This window comes from Zeugodacus cucurbitae, chromosome 5, assembly GCF_028554725.1.
Source record: "Zeugodacus cucurbitae isolate PBARC_wt_2022May chromosome 5, idZeuCucr1.2, whole genome shotgun sequence".
Classification (NCBI taxonomy): Eukaryota; Metazoa; Arthropoda; class Insecta; order Diptera; family Tephritidae; genus Zeugodacus; species Zeugodacus cucurbitae.
Genome location: NC_071670.1, coordinates 18,708,317 through 18,725,988, shown reverse-complemented (window position 1 = coordinate 18,725,988; position 17,672 = coordinate 18,708,317). Strand labels below are relative to the sequence as shown.

General features: G+C 34.1%; 5 protein-coding genes across 5 annotated transcripts; 2 read left to right on the top strand and 3 right to left on the bottom strand.

The window, feature by feature from the left end:
• Positions 1-3,638: 3,638 nt before the first annotated feature.
• Obp19a_1 (general odorant-binding protein 19a) lies at positions 3,639-7,307 on the bottom strand. The gene is made up of 4 exons (XM_011188910.3): positions 7,058-7,307; positions 4,468-4,546; positions 3,987-4,078; positions 3,639-3,911 (listed from the first exon to the last, which is right to left on the bottom strand). Exons 1-4 carry the CDS (start codon positions 7,127-7,129, stop codon positions 3,711-3,713), a joined length of 444 nt encoding a protein of 147 aa, XP_011187212.1. The 5' UTR covers positions 7,130-7,307; the 3' UTR covers positions 3,639-3,710.
• Positions 7,308-10,510: 3,203 nt separating this feature from the next.
• On the top strand, positions 10,511-12,583 carry Obp19a_0 (general odorant-binding protein 19a). Its single transcript, XM_011188911.3, has 4 exons — positions 10,511-10,747; positions 11,745-11,823; positions 12,153-12,241; positions 12,316-12,583. The coding sequence occupies exons 1-4, from the start codon at positions 10,667-10,669 to the stop codon at positions 12,511-12,513; spliced, it is 447 nt and encodes a 148-aa protein (XP_011187213.1). The 5' UTR covers positions 10,511-10,666; the 3' UTR covers positions 12,514-12,583.
• Positions 12,584-13,029: 446 nt separating this feature from the next.
• Positions 13,030-14,856, top strand: LOC105215138 (breast cancer metastasis-suppressor 1-like protein). The gene is made up of 3 exons (XM_011188913.3): positions 13,030-13,393; positions 13,456-13,700; positions 14,258-14,856. Exons 1-3 carry the CDS (start codon positions 13,204-13,206, stop codon positions 14,537-14,539), a joined length of 717 nt encoding a protein of 238 aa, XP_011187215.1. The 5' UTR covers positions 13,030-13,203; the 3' UTR covers positions 14,540-14,856.
• On the bottom strand, positions 14,820-15,615 carry LOC105215139 (probable 39S ribosomal protein L49, mitochondrial). The gene is made up of 2 exons (XM_011188914.3): positions 15,454-15,615; positions 14,820-15,400 (listed from the first exon to the last, which is right to left on the bottom strand). Exons 1-2 carry the CDS (start codon positions 15,529-15,531, stop codon positions 14,921-14,923), a joined length of 558 nt encoding a protein of 185 aa, XP_011187216.1. The 5' UTR covers positions 15,532-15,615; the 3' UTR covers positions 14,820-14,920.
• Positions 15,616-16,227: 612 nt separating this feature from the next.
• On the bottom strand, positions 16,228-17,529 carry LOC105215140 (serine protease persephone). Its single transcript, XM_011188915.3, has 3 exons — positions 17,276-17,529; positions 16,703-17,149; positions 16,228-16,631 (listed from the first exon to the last, which is right to left on the bottom strand). Exons 1-3 carry the CDS (start codon positions 17,385-17,387, stop codon positions 16,300-16,302), a joined length of 891 nt encoding a protein of 296 aa, XP_011187217.1. The 5' UTR covers positions 17,388-17,529; the 3' UTR covers positions 16,228-16,299.
• Between the last annotated feature and the right edge of the window lie 143 nt (positions 17,530-17,672).

Here is a 17,672-nt window from a genome sequence, read left to right as displayed (position 1 = left end):
TGCTTGTAAGTCATAAAACTAAACGAGTTAGATATAAGGTTATATATATATATATATATATATTTGGCGTAGGAACCGCTTTAAGCGATTATAGCCGAATCCACCAGAGTGCGCCACTCATTCCTCCTTTTTGCTTTTTGGAGCCAACTGGAAACACCAAGTGAAGCCAGGTCACTTTGCACTTGGTCTTTTTACCGGAGTGGAGGTCGTCCTCTTCCGCGGCTTCCACCAGCGGGTACTGCATCGAATACTTTCAGAGCTGGAGCACCTTCATCCATTCGAACAACATGTCCTAGCCAGCGTAGCCGCTGTCTTTTTATTCGCTGAACTATGTCAATGTCGTCGTTTAAATCGTACAGCTCATCGTTCCATCGTCTGCGGTATTCGCCGTTGCCAATGTTTAGAGGACCATAAATCTTGCGCAAAACCTTTCTCTCGAAAACCCCAAGAGTCGTCTCATCGGATATTGTCATCGTCCACGCTTCAGCGCCATACATCAGGACGGGAATAATGAGCGACTTATAGAGTTTGATTTTGGTTCGTCGAGAGAGGACTTTACTTTTCAATTCCCTACTCAGTCCAAAGTAGCACCTGTAGGCAAGAGTGATTCTGCGTTGGATTTCAAGGCTGACATTGTTGGTGTTGTTAATGCTGGTTCCCAGATAAACGAAATTATCTACAACTTCAAAGTTATGACTGTCAACAGTGACGTGGGAGCCAAGACGCGAGTGCGCTGACTGTTTGTTTGATGACAGGAGATATTTCGTCTTATCCTCATTCACCACCAGACCCATACGCTTCGCTTCTTTATCTAATCTGGAAAACGCAGAACAAACGGCGCGGTTGTTGCTTCCGATGATATCAATATCATCGGCATACGCCAGGAGCTGTACACTCTTGTAGAAGATTGTACCCTCTCTACTTAGTTCTGCAGCTCGTATTATTTTTTCCAGCAATAGATTGAAGAAGTCGCACGATAGTGAGTCACCCTGTCTGAAGCCTGGTTTGGTATCGAACGGCTCGGAGAGGTCCTTCCCGATCCTGACGGAGCTTTTGGTGTTGCTCAACGTCAGCTTACATAGCCGTATTAGTTTTGCAGGGATACCAAATTCAGACATCGCGGCATAAAGGCAGCTCCTTTTCGTGCTATCGAAGGCAGCTTTAAAATCGATAAAAAGATGGTGAGTATCGATTATATACATATATCAAAATGATCAGGGTGACGAGACGTGTCATAATCCGAATGTCTGTCTGTCCGTCCGTCCGTCCGTGCAACGGATAACTTGAGTAAAAATTGAGATATCTTGATGAAACTTGGAACACATGTTCCTTGGGACCGTGAGGGGGTTGCTTTCGAATGGCCAAATCGGACCACTGCCACGCCCACAAAATGGCGAAAACCGAAAACATATAAAGTGTCATAACTAAGCTATAAATAAAGTTATAAAATTTGGAATAAAGGATCGAACTAGGAAGGGGCATATTTGGATGTAATTTTTCTGGAGAAGTGGGCGTGGCCCCGCCCCCAAATCGGTTATTTGTATATATCTCGCAAAGCTATATAAACCAAACTTTCTGCAGTTGGTTCTCTTACGTACCCCACCACACACCATGAAATCAGTTGAAATCTGATAATAACGACGCCCACCTCCCATACAAAGGTTAGGTTGAAAATTACTAAAATTGGGTTATCTCACTAACAAAAAACGTCAGAAGAAATTGCAGGAGGATGCTGCACTCAGATATTTTTACAAAATGGGAAATGGACGTGGCATCGCCCACTTATGGGTCACAAACCATATCTCAGGAACTACTCGACCGATTCCAATGAAATTCGGTATATAATATTTCCTTGACACCCTGATGACACGTGTGGAAAATGGATGAAATCGGTTCATAACCACGACAACTTCCCATGTAACTCAATTTTGAACTCCATCTTATTCCTTCACTTTATAATATATACATAAGGAACCAATGAAGATAGCGAATTAAAACTTTACACAAATACTGTATATGATCTGTGGCATTACTTGTGAAAAAATTGTCGAAATCGGACAATAACTTTTTAAGGCCCCGGATAACGAATTTGAAGAACTCAGTGCCTTATGGTAATTTTTCACCGAAAATATCGGTAAATCTCTCAGATATCTTAATTTAATTCAGAGGAAATCTTGTTCTTCTAATAGTGTGTCTCTGTATCAGAAATGGTTAAAATCATAACGTCCAATAGCTCTTATATAGCTAATTATAGGATTTTCAAAAATACGATAGGCTTAATAGCTTATAAATCGGCTAATATATGAATTTTCTTGGCCAAATTAAATGAGCATAGAATCTTAGATATAATGTATGTTGGTAATGAAAATGAGTTTAATCGTCTCAGGAATTACCTCAGCCTATATACCATATACATATCATTATTTTCGTTTTTCTATTGGACTTTATACCGAATATATGGGTCAAATTATGTGTTATCTTGATATAAAAATATAGCAATAAATTGCGAGAGTATAAAATGTTCGGTTGCACCCGAACTTAGCCTTTCCTTACTTGTTTTAATAATATAATTTTTAGGTAACAAAGAACTTCATTCCTTATTCGTATTTCCTGTTGGAAAAACAGCTCTGGTATATATTTATCGATACATTATATTGCATGTACATACATACATGTACTATATTATCAAAACAACTTCATTGACAGTAAAATTATATCGAAATCTTATATGCTTTTCACATACAAACATATGTATATAATTTAGTCATCCAGCGAATTAAAAAAAATCCAACCCAGCCATTTGTTTAAAATCAGAAATGTATTGACTGCAAACGCCTGACAGCACGCCAATATCAAATTAAATATTATATTATTACTAATAATTTGTGCCACCCACTAATTACTATTAAATAGCAATTTGTGGTGTTTTTCATTGATACTCTGTCAATAATTACTGAGACACACGCTATTTGTGAGGCTGTAGCGAAAAATAAATACAAACAGTTACCGATTTTGGTTTTTCAACTAGTTGTCATCGCTTGCCAATAATGGTGTCGCTTGATGCCTCAATAGGCACAAACTCATGACAGACTCTTTAGGAAAATTCACCACAACAAAGTGAAAATTGGCAGAGTTAATTAAGTAATTATAAGAATGCATACTTTTTCATTTCCAACAGTTTTATAAATTTCAATTAAATGTTGTAGATATAGAGCTGAAGTTCTGATTACTTGCTTGAAAATAGTTTTAAAATTTGATACTTTTTAACTCAGAGAAATACAGTTAAACTGAGTATTTTGTTGGTCTTTCAAATTCAAAAAAATAATCTCACCTTATTATATTCTTTATTAATCAAATAAACCAGTTTATTACATTGCCTATTTGATTGTCATGGATTTGACTAAGACTGTCATTAAATTTGACATAATATAAACCGCATTTAAGAAAGTCCAAATGACTGGAAATTTGACATTTGGAAATGACTGAAATTTTCCTACTAGTTCGAAACTGTAGAAAATGGGCGAGTTCTTCAATTATCACTGCCAAAGAAACACTATTTTAATTGCGTATGTAGTTGTTCTAAGCTTTAGTTTCATTCCCAGCGTACTTTGTATCGGAAACTCATCAAGACATGAATCTTTATTGTACCACAATCTTTATTGTACTTGTTAGAGATTTATAATAAATAAGGCATACAATTTCGACACATTTTAAGGAAAGATGAACTTTTTAATTTCACCACGCAAACATTTCAGTATTGTATAAGCCGCTTCACAATTGTCTTTTTTTATGCCAACAGCAGCGTCCTTGCATTTCAGCAGACCTCCGCGATAATCGTCCTTGTAGCTGTCGGGTAAAACTAAATCCACTTGCTTTAGCGACGCATCATACAGGAACTTACCCTTTTTCATCTATGTATGTAGGTGGAAAAAAAAATTAAAAATTATGTGATTAAATTAATTTTAATTAAAGTTTCATAAATTCACCGTTTGCATCATTTCCAAAACACAATTAATATAGCATTTCACGTCTTTGTTATCGTCTGGTATGTTGCCGTCGCGCAATTGATTGGCAAGTTCTGAAAATATAGACAATATGTTATAAATAGAAAATGTAGTATATATCATATATTTGCTATAGTAAAGGAAGACTAGCGGTATCGAAGATAGATATATAGTATAGGTTAGGTTAGTATGCAGATCTCTGCATATGCAAGAGGGTCTCACTTAGACCTGTTACAAGGTTTTCCAACCTCAGTCCGGCAAAAACTGGTTGATGATTCCACCTCGCCTTCCTCCAAACAGCTTTGACAACTAGCATCAGCCAGGATCCATAATCATATATATCATTAAACTTATGAACATGAAGCTCTTAGAAAAGATGTAGCTTTTGCAGAAATGTTCCTTTTCCGCTTCCCATTTATCGATGAACAAGGTATGTATACTAAATTCAAAGAATAATATTTACCAATGCTAATTTTGGGGAATCTCGGCAAGCACACATCTCGCATTAATTTTGCTGTGGCCCACATCTGCTCCTCGGTGACCTGCAAATATAAATGAATATTATATATTATAGATAATAATAATCATAAAACAATAATATTGCGTAACTCGTTTAATATTATGCGCAGCTTTATTTGTTTTTGAATGAGAACAATGTATTAAATTTTTGAAAAAAAAATTGAAACCAAAAATAAGATATCATATTATTCAATCATCCTATTATTCAAACCTCGAAACAACCTCGCTAGGACTACGCTCATTAGACGGGGTTTTATGTAGAGTGATCTCCCAACAAGGCAACATTGTAGAGATAATTTTTAGAACTGTCAAAGTTGCACAATCTTAATATGATAGATCAGAAAGGAGTTATACGCTAAAAAACTTCGGACACCCCGGTTTTAGCTTGACCAGGGTAATTTTTTTGAAGCGCGGCCAAAGGCCGCCAGTACAGAAAAGAGTTCTACACGAAAAAAAAAACTTTGGACACCCCCGGTATTCGCTCGACCAGGGTTATTTTTTTAAAGAGGAAAGGAGTTCTACGCGAAAAAATTCGGATATCCCTGGAAAGACTTTTTATATACATATTTGGTGCAGAAGAAAGCTCTACGACAAAAATAGAGGGAATCGTTTCCATACAGATTTCCAATTGAATTGAATTGAAAAGCTTGAAATCATTCAAACAGTTTAGAAGACCACTTTATCTAGACCGTGAGTATTGATGCAGAAGAAAGTTCTACGACAAAAATAGGGGGAATCGTTTCCATACAGATTTCCAATTGAATTGAATTGAAAAGCTTGAAATCATTCAAACAGTTTAGAAGACCACTTTATCTAGACCGTGAGTATTGATGCAGAAGAAAGTTCTACGACAAAAATAGGGGGAATCGTTTCCATACAGATTTCCAATTGAATTGAATTGAAAAGCTTGAAATCATTCAAACAGATTAGAAGACCACTTTATTTAGACCGTGAGTATTGAAGACCACAAAGCTTTCAAAAAAGGAGAAAATTTATTTATAGCCAGCTAATATAATTTGAATGCAGCTTTTAAAATAGATTCACTCTCAATGCAAACGTTTGGTCTTTTGTTTGGCATAAGGAATATGAGGAGGTTTGGATTTAATATCTTAAAAAATATATGTCGGAATTCGCCGGTAAATTTGTATGTATTGAAGATAGTAACTGTATAAATTCAGTAATTTAAAGTATCTCATTTATATTCCCCATGATACTTTATTTTTTAAATATGCAAACATAATTCCATCCAAATTGGGATGACTTAAATTTTGAACTGCTACAAAATGTTACTGCATGTGTATATGAGGCATGATTCAATTATAAAAGGTTTGGTAAGTAGTGACGGCTATGATTTGACACTGCGTTACAAAAGGTTGTATTTGCGAAGGAAAGAAAAGCGGGAATAATTTATTCGCTTTTTGTGAAAACGTAGTTGGATTATTTTTTAGCAGAAAGACAGGCTGTGGGATTTTCAGCATTTTTCTCATTAATATAATCATGTATTATAATATTCAATCGATTCTGTAATTTTAACATCATTTAACCACATTACCATTTGTACTACCATTGTATCTAATAAAGTATCAGTGGGAGTTACTTTTCAAATTCTCAATTTCGTTTGAAATTAAATAAGGAAATTTTAAATATGCTTTAACAACATAAATAAACCTTAAATTTTTCATTTAGATATATATTTTTATTTTATAAATCTATGTTTTATTATTGTATGGTAACAAAATCAAGTTAGTATTTAAATGTAATAACTATATGACAAACGATAGATGCATTGTGTGACTGCTTTGAAGAAATCTAAGAAAAATCTCAAAATTTATTATCAAGTTATTAAATGTTTATCTAATATTATTATCTTTCAATCAAATATTTAGTATTTTTCTACTAGACTTGGCAGTGTTAATTTAGGGAATGTGTATAGAACCTATGAAATAAATCCCCAGTCTCCTGAAAATTACTTGGTAGAGACATGCATAAATGTATGTCTAAATATTATGGTTCCGCTTCAAGAAGAAAGAATATTGAGATCAGTAAAATGGCATAATTGTGATTGATTACTTTACCGTTTACTGGGAGAATTACAAAAAACACAATGGAAGAACTATTGTTTCAGATATATTCCTAATTTCCTTATAGGATAAGCAATAAAAACAGAATAAATAGTGAAGTACGATGAAAACTTTGTATTTTAAACAGTAGATATGTACGTAAAATTTATGATAACTGGACTTTATTTAACACTTGCAAAGCAAATTTTCGCAATAAAAGTGTCTACACATTCGTTCAACCGTGGCAGACAATTAATCTTCTTATAACTGCATTTCTCAAATTGCTACTTTTTGTTATGAACTCCCTTGACACGAAATCTTGCTCTTCAATCCCTTAATTAATCTCCAATCTTTAGAACTGCGTCATTTTGGCAATCGACTGTTTGGTTTTTCTTCAATCGCTCAATATCCAGATTTAATAAAAAACCCAAAAAACCGATTTAAAAAAATAATATATTTGTTGCTTTAACTTACGCCTGCAGATATCGGTGTAGCGAATAAAAAAGCCAAAACTGAAGTGGTGAGAAAAACTTTGCAAAAATGCATTATGAAATTTGACTAAATTTCTTGAAACGGATTTCTTCTAATTTTGTAGACAAACTTGCGACACGAAACACAAATACGCGAAAAGTGTGACTGAAACTGAAGAAGCTTTGTAACGACTATTTCAATATATACAGCAGAATTTTGGGCAATTTCTCGCACGAATGACAGCCAAAAATAAGAAAATGTAAAAAAATAATATACAGTAGAAAAAATGTGTGTAGTTGAGCAAACATATCTACATAAACATTCGCACGAATTTACATAGAATTGCAAATTAAAATAAGAAAATAATGAGCTAATCAATCAGCTCATTATTAGGTCAGAGATCCCAGCAATAAGCTTACATACATACATATGTATTTGCGATATTGAAAACGAATTGACAATTTCTAAGTTTTGCAAAAAATTAATAACAAATTGTACATATAGATATATAAATACATATTATGCTTTTGCCTTGAGGCAAGAATTCAATCTACATATTATCATTTCAAACAAGCAAAAAAGTTCCTTACAAGTCATAGAATTCTCTATTTTTCATATTCGACCTACATTTAACCATGTAGCTCTAATGCCTGCTTGCAGATTAAAAATATATCTTGTCACAAAAAATTTTGTACCAACAACATGAATTGATTTATTTGATCTGAGAGGTTGATAGCATAATTAACTTTCACTTTTCTAATAAATGTAGCCAATCTTATCATAAACTTTATTTTTCAATTTTCGAAGTTTAAGTTAGTTTACAACGACTACACTACTTGATAGGGCCACCACCTCAGAGGCGACAGACTGTGAAAGATAGCAGAGACAGTGGATATCTAAAACGATCGCGTGAGTTATATGCTGCACAAAAAATTGGACATGAGATAACTTTCAGTACGATAGGAGCCGTGTGACAGCTATTTTGGACGCTGTTTAAGCACAATCCGACGGAATTTTTCCGATTTTTCATAAACTTCGCCGATACATGGATCCACTGCTATACACCAGAAATCCAGAACCAGCTGAAACAGTAGATTTCATCCGGCGAATCTGCCCAGAAGTTGACGAGATCGGTATTGCAGCAAAGAGGTATTGACCCACATGCTTTCACTACTTGGAGTGAGTATACACACTGCCAATACAATAGTCCCACAATAGTAAGGAGATCGCTTAATTCTGCCGCTTGTCCACAGTAATGTTTGACCACACGAATGCTATCAGCGTTGTTATAGGAATCCTAATGTAAGTGACCTAAAACAGAAAATTAAAAATGTTTTTCTACAGACTCTAACTTATCCGAATGGTTTTGATAACAAGGATTCCATACCATATAAGCCCTACCAAAGTTGTAAAATTTTGGTAATAGGCGGATTACTAAATTCTTTAGACCAAGGTTTAACAAAGATAACAACGCCTTTAGCTTTTAAAGCTATTGAATTAATAACATGAACATTAAAATTAAGTATATGCGGGCCAGAGGAAGGGTTGACCTGATTTTTCTCTTTTTATAAGAAATTAATTTCTTTTGAACATCTGAGAGATTTGCCGATATTTTCGTTAAAAAATTAGCTACAAGTACTAATATCTTCATGTTCGAAGCCTTGAAAAGTTATAGTCCAATTACGGAGATTATTAGACGAGGTTACACAAGAAATTCAGTATTTGTGACTTTAAAATTATGGTATATGATATGGAAGTAGTCGTGGTTGTGAACCAACTTCGCCAATTTTCAAACTATAAACCGCAAAAATTATTCAAACATTTCTCTTCAGTTCTATATGTTCCATATGTGTTACCGTTATGTGATTTCCCTTCAGTCGATGTTACTCAAGTAGTGTTGTGCAAAGTTGTATGCATTTTTTGTCGTTGTTTACTAATAAGTAAGGAGGAGGAAATTGTTTGCACTTTTGCATGCACAGCCACACCACAGCTATAATTTAATGTTTGGGACACTTTTCAACACATTTGTACCTCACATTTTTACAAAAATATATATATATATCAATGTATATATATTAAATAAAGATATGCAGTCTGAAAGCCGTCTGAAATGTGGCAGAAATTAGGCCGAATTAGTTCAACTCTTTGGTGAAATCAGAGCTTTACCACGTCCATAAATATCATAGGTGGACGAATCGAAAGCATTTTGTAGATACCTTTTTATATAACTCCCCACTAACATAAATTCCGAGATCCATGCACAATCACGTCTTCTTCAATCAAATTATTTGCTTTAATATCTACTAATGAGTCAAATTCCTGATATACGAGTATGTATGAACTCTCTTCCAAAACTTATTTGAATGATCTACAGAACATATTGATCTCTAATGCCGAAGTGTGTTCAATGCGATCCATTGTAATACTTTGCACAACACCACAAAATTTTAATGGTTTCTAGAACTGTATTGTAGTATGGAAAACCATTTGCTTTCAAACAAAATTAGGAACACTTACAGGTGATACATATATGATTTCTGAAGCATACTACATTATGTACTACATGCCTGTCTCAGGTGGGTCAAAATTTCTCAGAAATATCAATGTTGGTCGGGGGTCAGCCGATTTTTTTGAAACTTAGCATAACTTTAGTGTTAGGTGAGAGGTGTTTGTGGGCCAAAGGGTTTTTAAAAATTTTCAAAAATTTAGAACTTACAGGGTTTTTAATTTTTAAGTCAGAGTTTTTTTAAATTACGATAAACTTAACAGATTTTAATAGATTTGCTTCATATTTACAGGATTTACAGAGGATTCGTAATAGTTTTAAACAAAATTTACAAGCTTTCAATTTTTCAAAAATTTGACCAAAAAAAAATAAAAAAAAAAATTTTAAACTAGATTTACACTGATTTGGCCACGTGCCATATTCATGGCATAATTTTTTTTTAATTCCTTATAATTTTCTGCGTATTTAAAAAAAAAAATTGATGGAGGGTCTTAAACTAACGGAGATATTCAATATTTCGTCCGACGGTGCAATGTGGCGCGCGACAGCAGGCGCATCACGATCGACTTATATACCACACTTGGCTTAAGTATATAGATTATTTTCATTCAAAATCATCTATTAGAATAAATATCTCTTATCTTACCTACGTTCGGAGCTGTTCCAATTGAATGGTAACATTTTCGTAACTTTTCTGGAAAAAATTTTCTACTTTGGGAATTTGGGAGTAATTAAATGCAACGTGTTTCCCCAGTCTTTCATATGGATTATGATGTAACTCTGCACGATTATGCACTTTCCAGCCATAGGGCCCGTTCTCGCAACCATTCGATTGATAGTCACGCAATTAACGCACCCCATTGCTGTCTAAAATGAACTATACATTTATCTGCGTACATAACTGTAAATATATAATATAAATTATATATCTGTAGATATTCGTGTTGTCACCACTATGTACATATATCATGTCTAGTTATAAAAGAAAGTTTTTGATGTAAATATCAAGTATTTGATATACATGTTCTCGATCAGTCGGTCAAAGAAAGTCGCTTTTATTATTTGATAAAAGGATTATCCGTGAAGTTAGTAAAAGTACAATAATTATGTCGAACAAAATAAATCTTTTCGTCCTTGTTGCGGTATTCATTGCGTTGGTTTTACGTTCGGATCAAGTTTTTGGCGGTGTGAGTCTGAATTTATGATTATTCTTGAATAAGTGCATTATATTGCAAATATAAACAAATAAAAACACAAAAGTATTAAAATCCTTTTTAATAAAAATAATAAAAAAAGACTATTGTTGTGTTATAGGTTGCAAAGTAGTTAGAATTGTGATTAAAGCTGAAATCGATATTTTAATTCTCTACAGCATCCACAATTTCGAATTTCAATACAAAGCAGTTCAATATATCCCTTACAACTCCTTCCGAGTCACGAAAGTAACACAAATTATATTCTACCCTCACATATAATAGATTTCCAGACTAGCGGGTTCTAAAAAAATATATTGTAGCTGTAAAGTTCTACTGGAATCATAAGTATTTGCATTTGTTGCAGAACCTGGATATTTTAAAAATATTTCTAGATAGTAATATTTAATCTTTCGCCTCAAGTCGTAGACAGTGACGAATCAAACAATCAACGTATTAACTGAATTAAATTGTTATAATTAGAAAGCATAGTGAGTTGTTATAGGATTAGATTATTCACATACTCTAATAGAAGTTTAAATCTAAGTCTATTAGGTTAGATCAGGTTAATTAAAGGAGTAGAGATCCGCATCTACAAAGAACATATCTAGACAGCACCGATTGTCGTTTGTGACACCAAAATACTCCGGATGGATCGCCAAGACCCTTATGATTCGACAAAGCGTTTGGATTCAGTTATAAAGTTCTTGAGTCAGCTAATGTCGATGCCAGTTACTTCGTTGGGTTCGCCGAAGGTGTGCCTACCGTATTTTATCCTTACCTTGGCGAAGGCTGCACATTGAAGAATGAAATGCTTGGATGATTCCTCTTCGCCTTCCTCCAAGCAGATTTGGCAACTAGCGAAGTCTATTAGTGCTTACATACTTTACTATGTGATGGTTTTTTATCTAATTAAAGCAAATAAATTTTGATTTTTACTGTGTTTCTTCTTTCAAATTTTAATAAATATATATGTGTTATTATGTTCCAGGCTACGGAAGAGCAAATGATAGCTGCTGGAAAGCTGATGCGTGATGTCTGTTTACCAAAATTCAATAAAATAACACCAGGTAATAATATTTCCACCAGAGTGGTGTAATAATTGTATTTCTGTCAAGAATTTGGACAAGTCTGAACTGTTGGTTCAACATTAGTTTTAAATTTCATTTGTAAAATGAGATATTTTATATATACAAGGTTATTGAATATATTATACATATAAAAGGCATTCCTGCGAGCTTAAAAGCACCAGGGTATAGTTATGGATCTCCCTGCAAGGTAACCAACATTTACAATTAGTGTGGTCGTATCACATAGAAATGCTCTTATTTTGTTAATCAAGTCTTATTTATAACTATGTATCTCCCTTTCACATGCGTACACTTTTTATACTTTTCAGAAGTAGCAGATGGCATCAAAGAAGGTAAAGTTCCAGACACGAAGGACGTGAAATGTTATATTAATTGTGTAATGGAAATGATGCAGACGGTAAGAGGAATATTTTCCATTATTATTTTTTGCTTAATAATTTAATACTTACATACTATGTATATCTCCTATAGATGAAGAAAGGGAAGTTTCTTTATGAAAGCTCACTGAAACAAGTTGATTTGCTGATGCCAGACAGTTACAAGGATGAGTATCGCAACGGTCTAGGGAAATGCAAAGATGCAGCAGTTGGAATAAAGAACAATTGTGACGCCTCATATGCCCTACTAATTTGTATGCGCGACAATATAACAAAGTTTGTTTTTCCATAAAGTAATATTGCGAAGCTTTTTACTGTAAGACACCGCAATTCTACACAATTACAAACACATATAAATAAAAGTTATTGTCTGCTTTTGAAATACGAAACGGAATTGAATTTGGATACGGAAGAGGCTGAAGGATCCTTGCATATAAAAATATTTTATGATAGGGATGCCACTTGCATGAAATTTTAATACACTCATATTATTATGAAAAATAATTACTACTAACAGCTACTAAATTTAATTGAAAATATAAACAATTAAATTTGAAAGAAAACTGTAAATTTCTCCTTTTTTTGAACAATTTGCAACAACTTTAAAATTAATATTTTACTGATATTTTTTTTATTGAGTTAGAACTTTATATTGAAATAAAACTAGAAAAATTGTTTTTCTTATATTAAAAAATAAACGCATTTGCAAAATAAAGAATACAAAATTGTAAATGATTGTGGCGACATCTACATGTAACAATGAAGATACATTTCACATTCCACACGCTTTGACATTTGACATAATGCTTTTGACGTTTGGACTGTAGTGCACAACAACATAGCAATCACTGGTATTGCATTTGTAAAAGTGATTGGGGAATATTAAACAAAACTTTACAATAAACGGAGTTGTTTACATAAATAACTGTTAAAGTTTATTGTTATCCCATTAATTATTCGTTAAGTTTTGAGTGCTAACAATATGCCTGCTAAAAACGAGGGGGAGGCGACAGATGCCGAGGATGTTTCTGGGGCCGAGTCCGATCATTCCAACTCCAGCCAAAATCGAGAATCGACGGACGAGGAAGCTAATGAAATGGACTCTGACGATTCATCTGATATGGATTACAATGAAATGGATAAAATCCGAAGTGAATATTGTCAGGATTTAGGTACTTGTATTCTCAGATTGCAATTTCTTTATGCATTATAACGTGTTCTCACAAACTTACAGCCAGCCTCGAAATGCAATTTGAACAATTGCGGGAGCAATACTATCATGAACGCTATAAACAAAATGAACAACAAATTGCCGATGTACGCGAAGGCCGTTCGGAGGAATATTTAATACCCTTGAGAGAATTGGATAAAGCTTACGAAAACCGCGTCGAAGTTGCGGAAAAGCTGCGTCAATTTCGCTTAGAAAACATTGAACATAAATACCAGTCAGAGATACAAGCTGCGCAACAAAACTTTGAGGTAAGCTTTATTAGAACAGTTTGTATTTTAATGATTTAATTATTTGGTCAAGTGAGATCATTGCACACCCGTTTACACAACGAAAACGAATTCGGGGGTTTATATGGACAAAAATTGTTCACCCGACTGTATTCCTCGAAATTATTTCTGCCGCTATTACAACAACAATATTTCGTAAAGGAGTAGTTATTAGACGGATGTAAGAACTTTCAACAGTCTCAAAAGATAGCTACCACTAATTTTAATACAAATAAAGTTAAAATTTCACTAGCAAAAATATAGTATTGGGAAATCAATGAACTCCTCAACAATATGTACGTTTAAAATATGCTACTAAAATTGTATTTTTACAAGTAGTTAATTCGTCTTGCTTGTTGTACGTATAAAATATTATGCCAATTATAACCCATTGGTCTAAAGCCAGTCGTTTAGGAATATTATTAGATACGTATTTGTCGCTTGTTAAATCAGAATGTTTTATCTTTTAAAAATTAAATTTCAAAATTTCTTTAATTAGTTTTATTATTTAAATCTAATGCTTTACTTCTTTATTTCAGAGCGAAAAGCAGTTAACTGTCGATCAGATAGAAGAGCAATTAATAGAGCGAATACGACGATTGGAAGAAGATCGAAACAACGTCGATATATCCTGGTCAGATTGGGCGGTTGATAGGCGCGCCAGTAAAGTGAGAGGGCCTGGGAGAAAAAAAGCTGTTACGGTTACTGGTCCCTACATTGTATACATGTTACGTGATGAAGATATTATGGAAGATTGGACGGCAATACGAAAAGCGCTCAAACGGTCTACGGCGACCTCAGTCTCTACTGTGGCTATATGATAAAAGCCGAATTGCAATTCTGTAGTCCTTAGTTTTCCTTTAGTTTTTAAAACTTATCAAATGGAATGAAATTTACCAATTTATGTATAGTGCAGCCAGTTCTGTTTATTTTAAATTCTCTCAGGACGTATAGATATAATCTTTACATAATCGGTTTTTGTTTAAGTTATATTTCGCCATTTCAGTTAACTCGATTTAACGTTTCGTTAATAAGCTAAACTAACTATATCTTAACTATGTACTAGCGCAATTCCCCCCAAAAAAAGAAAAAACAAAGACATAAAAAATAAAAATCGTATAGTTGTACTTTTATAGAATATGATTGAAATTTAGTTATTTTTTCACAAACTCGTGGTACAATTAAGTAACAAAATGCACATCTTAAAAACCTTTCTCCTTAAGGTGTTCCCGTATAACATCAACATAATCGCCATGGAAGTGAATTTGTCCACTCATCTCATTTACGCGACTGGCGCATAACTTGCCATTTCTAGCTTTTTCTACTACAATGCGTAAATCCCGCTCCAGCTCCCAAATATCACCCTGAATGCGTCGAATCACCGTAATACGACGCTGCCCACGGAACGTTGTATGTAAATACACGGGGACCATGTGATTTTTCGTGCGTGCTACAAAATATTTCAGATTTGGTAATGCAGCTGCGGTCTGTGGCTTCCAACCCGATGGATACTCTGCCTTTTTTACGGGTTTTGGTATCGTTTTTTGCGGCAGCAAACGTTCAACATATTTCCATTCAGGTGCATCGCGCACAATCTCTACTTCGGGATATTTCTCGAGGGATTCCACTTGTGGGGAAGATAGATAGCTAGAATGTCGCACAATAGCAGCAGTCGGCAAGCGCTTGAATGAAATATATCAGTATGCATGTCTTTAATATTTATAAAGCAAATTACCTGCAGTCTGCTGGAATTGTTTAGAAGATTGGGCGCACTTCGGCACAATTGTAACAGAAATCTTCGAGTTGATGCCATAATTACTTTTCTACCAACGTTTCCCCAAATTCACTTTCAATCAGCTGGTTTTGTAGGTAATATAGTGCTCATAATACATAATTGGGAATACAGCTGTTTAAGTCGGTAACGTAGGCTGTTAAATGTGAAATATACTAGTACTCGGTAGATGGCGCGCACCACACAGCAAAAACGTCCAATTTAATTTGGACTTACATTCAGATGTCACTATACTACACATTCCAAAAAATGTCTCCTGAAAGATGTCGCTATAGCGGATTAAAAAAGAAAAAGTGTTAATAAAGCTTCACATATGGAAAATATAGATGTCACTGACACTTGCATCGATTTTAGTACTATTCAGTTTATCTCCATCATCTATCCGGCCGGAATAAAGCAAAATTACAGATCAAAAGAACTCTTTTGGATTGAAAATCAAATTAAGCTTCTTTACTAGTGCATCTCTTCAAGAAAAAGTATGCCTACGAAGATCAAAACTTGCTTGCAAAATTATTTGTATCTCCTTCTCTTAAGAAATGTTGCTGTGTTGACAAGCGGAGTGAGGACAGCTTGGCGTGATATAAAAGGTGTATGTCCGGAGTATGATAAATTGGAACCTCACATAATTCATTAATATAAATGTTTAATGAAAACTCTAGCAAATTGAAACAAATAACTTTATAAATAACAATAGCATATATCTCCAAACAAATAGTGTTAGAGTGAAGTAGAAGAAAATAATTTTCTTTATCAATCATCAAAGCACACATTGTATAGGTTCATTTATATTTATTTGGACGGCCAGACTATATTCTCGATGAAATCTAAATACTCAGATATTCTAGTGAGCACGTCGGGCACATGGGAACGACAGCGTATACCAAAGGAATCTATACCGACGAGTCGATATTTATTTAAGCCCACATCTTCAACCAAAACCATAGGTCCAGTGGCAACAGCACACTCATCTCTCAATTGATTAACTTTGTGTGCACACAATTGTGTTGTCCGAATACCATCTGCAAAAAGTCTGTTTGCAAATTTACTGTAAGCATCTCGACACAATGGGATCGGAAGTATACGCATATGTATTGCACCAACAATATTTTGACCATTGACACCTAGAAAGACGAAATATTAATAAAAATCACGGACTTCTCAGTAATATTAACATTTGAATCAACTTTCATACCCCAACGCGTCGAATACAACTCAGTATTGTTTAAAGGAATTGCAGCAGCGGTAAATAAGCAAACGGGATACACTAACGAGGAATAATTAACGTCATTCTCCAATTCCACCAAACCGATATCGTTGTACGCAGATGTTAATGTATAGTTAGGATGCACATGAAGGGCTTTGATTTTCAGCTCCACCATGCCGTTACTTTGAGCCGGATCATCAAGGTTTGTAACACCTAGACGCACTACTGACGGTTTACCGTTTTTTATACAGTGAGCCGCAGTTATCACAAAACGTTTATCTATTAAAGCTCCACTACATAGGAATACGACAGTGTCATTTTCCTTTTGATGACCAATAAGTGCCATGTAGGGAAATTCTCCGGGCGCAGCAGCACTACCTTCGGGTGTGTACGGTATCATATTATGCTGTAGTTCATTGTCCAATACTGCACAGGCTGGAAAATTGCAATAATTTCTACATATAAGTATCGTAAGTATGTGTATGCAACTGTACATGGTAATAAGTATAATAGAAAAATGTAAGTTCTTGCAGAGTAGCAATATCTTTGGGTATAACTTACCTCTAACCGCTGGCCGTTGAGTAGCTTGTGCAATCGTCCTTTGATTACAAATCGCAAGAATGAAAAGTGGAATAAAAAGTATTTCCAACGGTTTAAAGGCCATTGTTTTCATTAAGACAACCGTTATAGTGGAAGAAAATATATTTTTGTTTAAAAAATTAAAATTTAATTTTTTCAAAATAGTTAAACTGCAAATATTAAAAATGTCTAACTTCTTTAAATTTATACTCGTAAGTTGACTCTCTTAAGATACTGCATCGATTGAACTGATTTTGAACCGCAGCCTCCTATTTATAGGAACAGTTATATATTGTATTTATACACGTGAAGGTATATTTCGATTTTATTATATTTCTGCTGATGATAAGCATATAACAATAAATATGCCAACAAATTA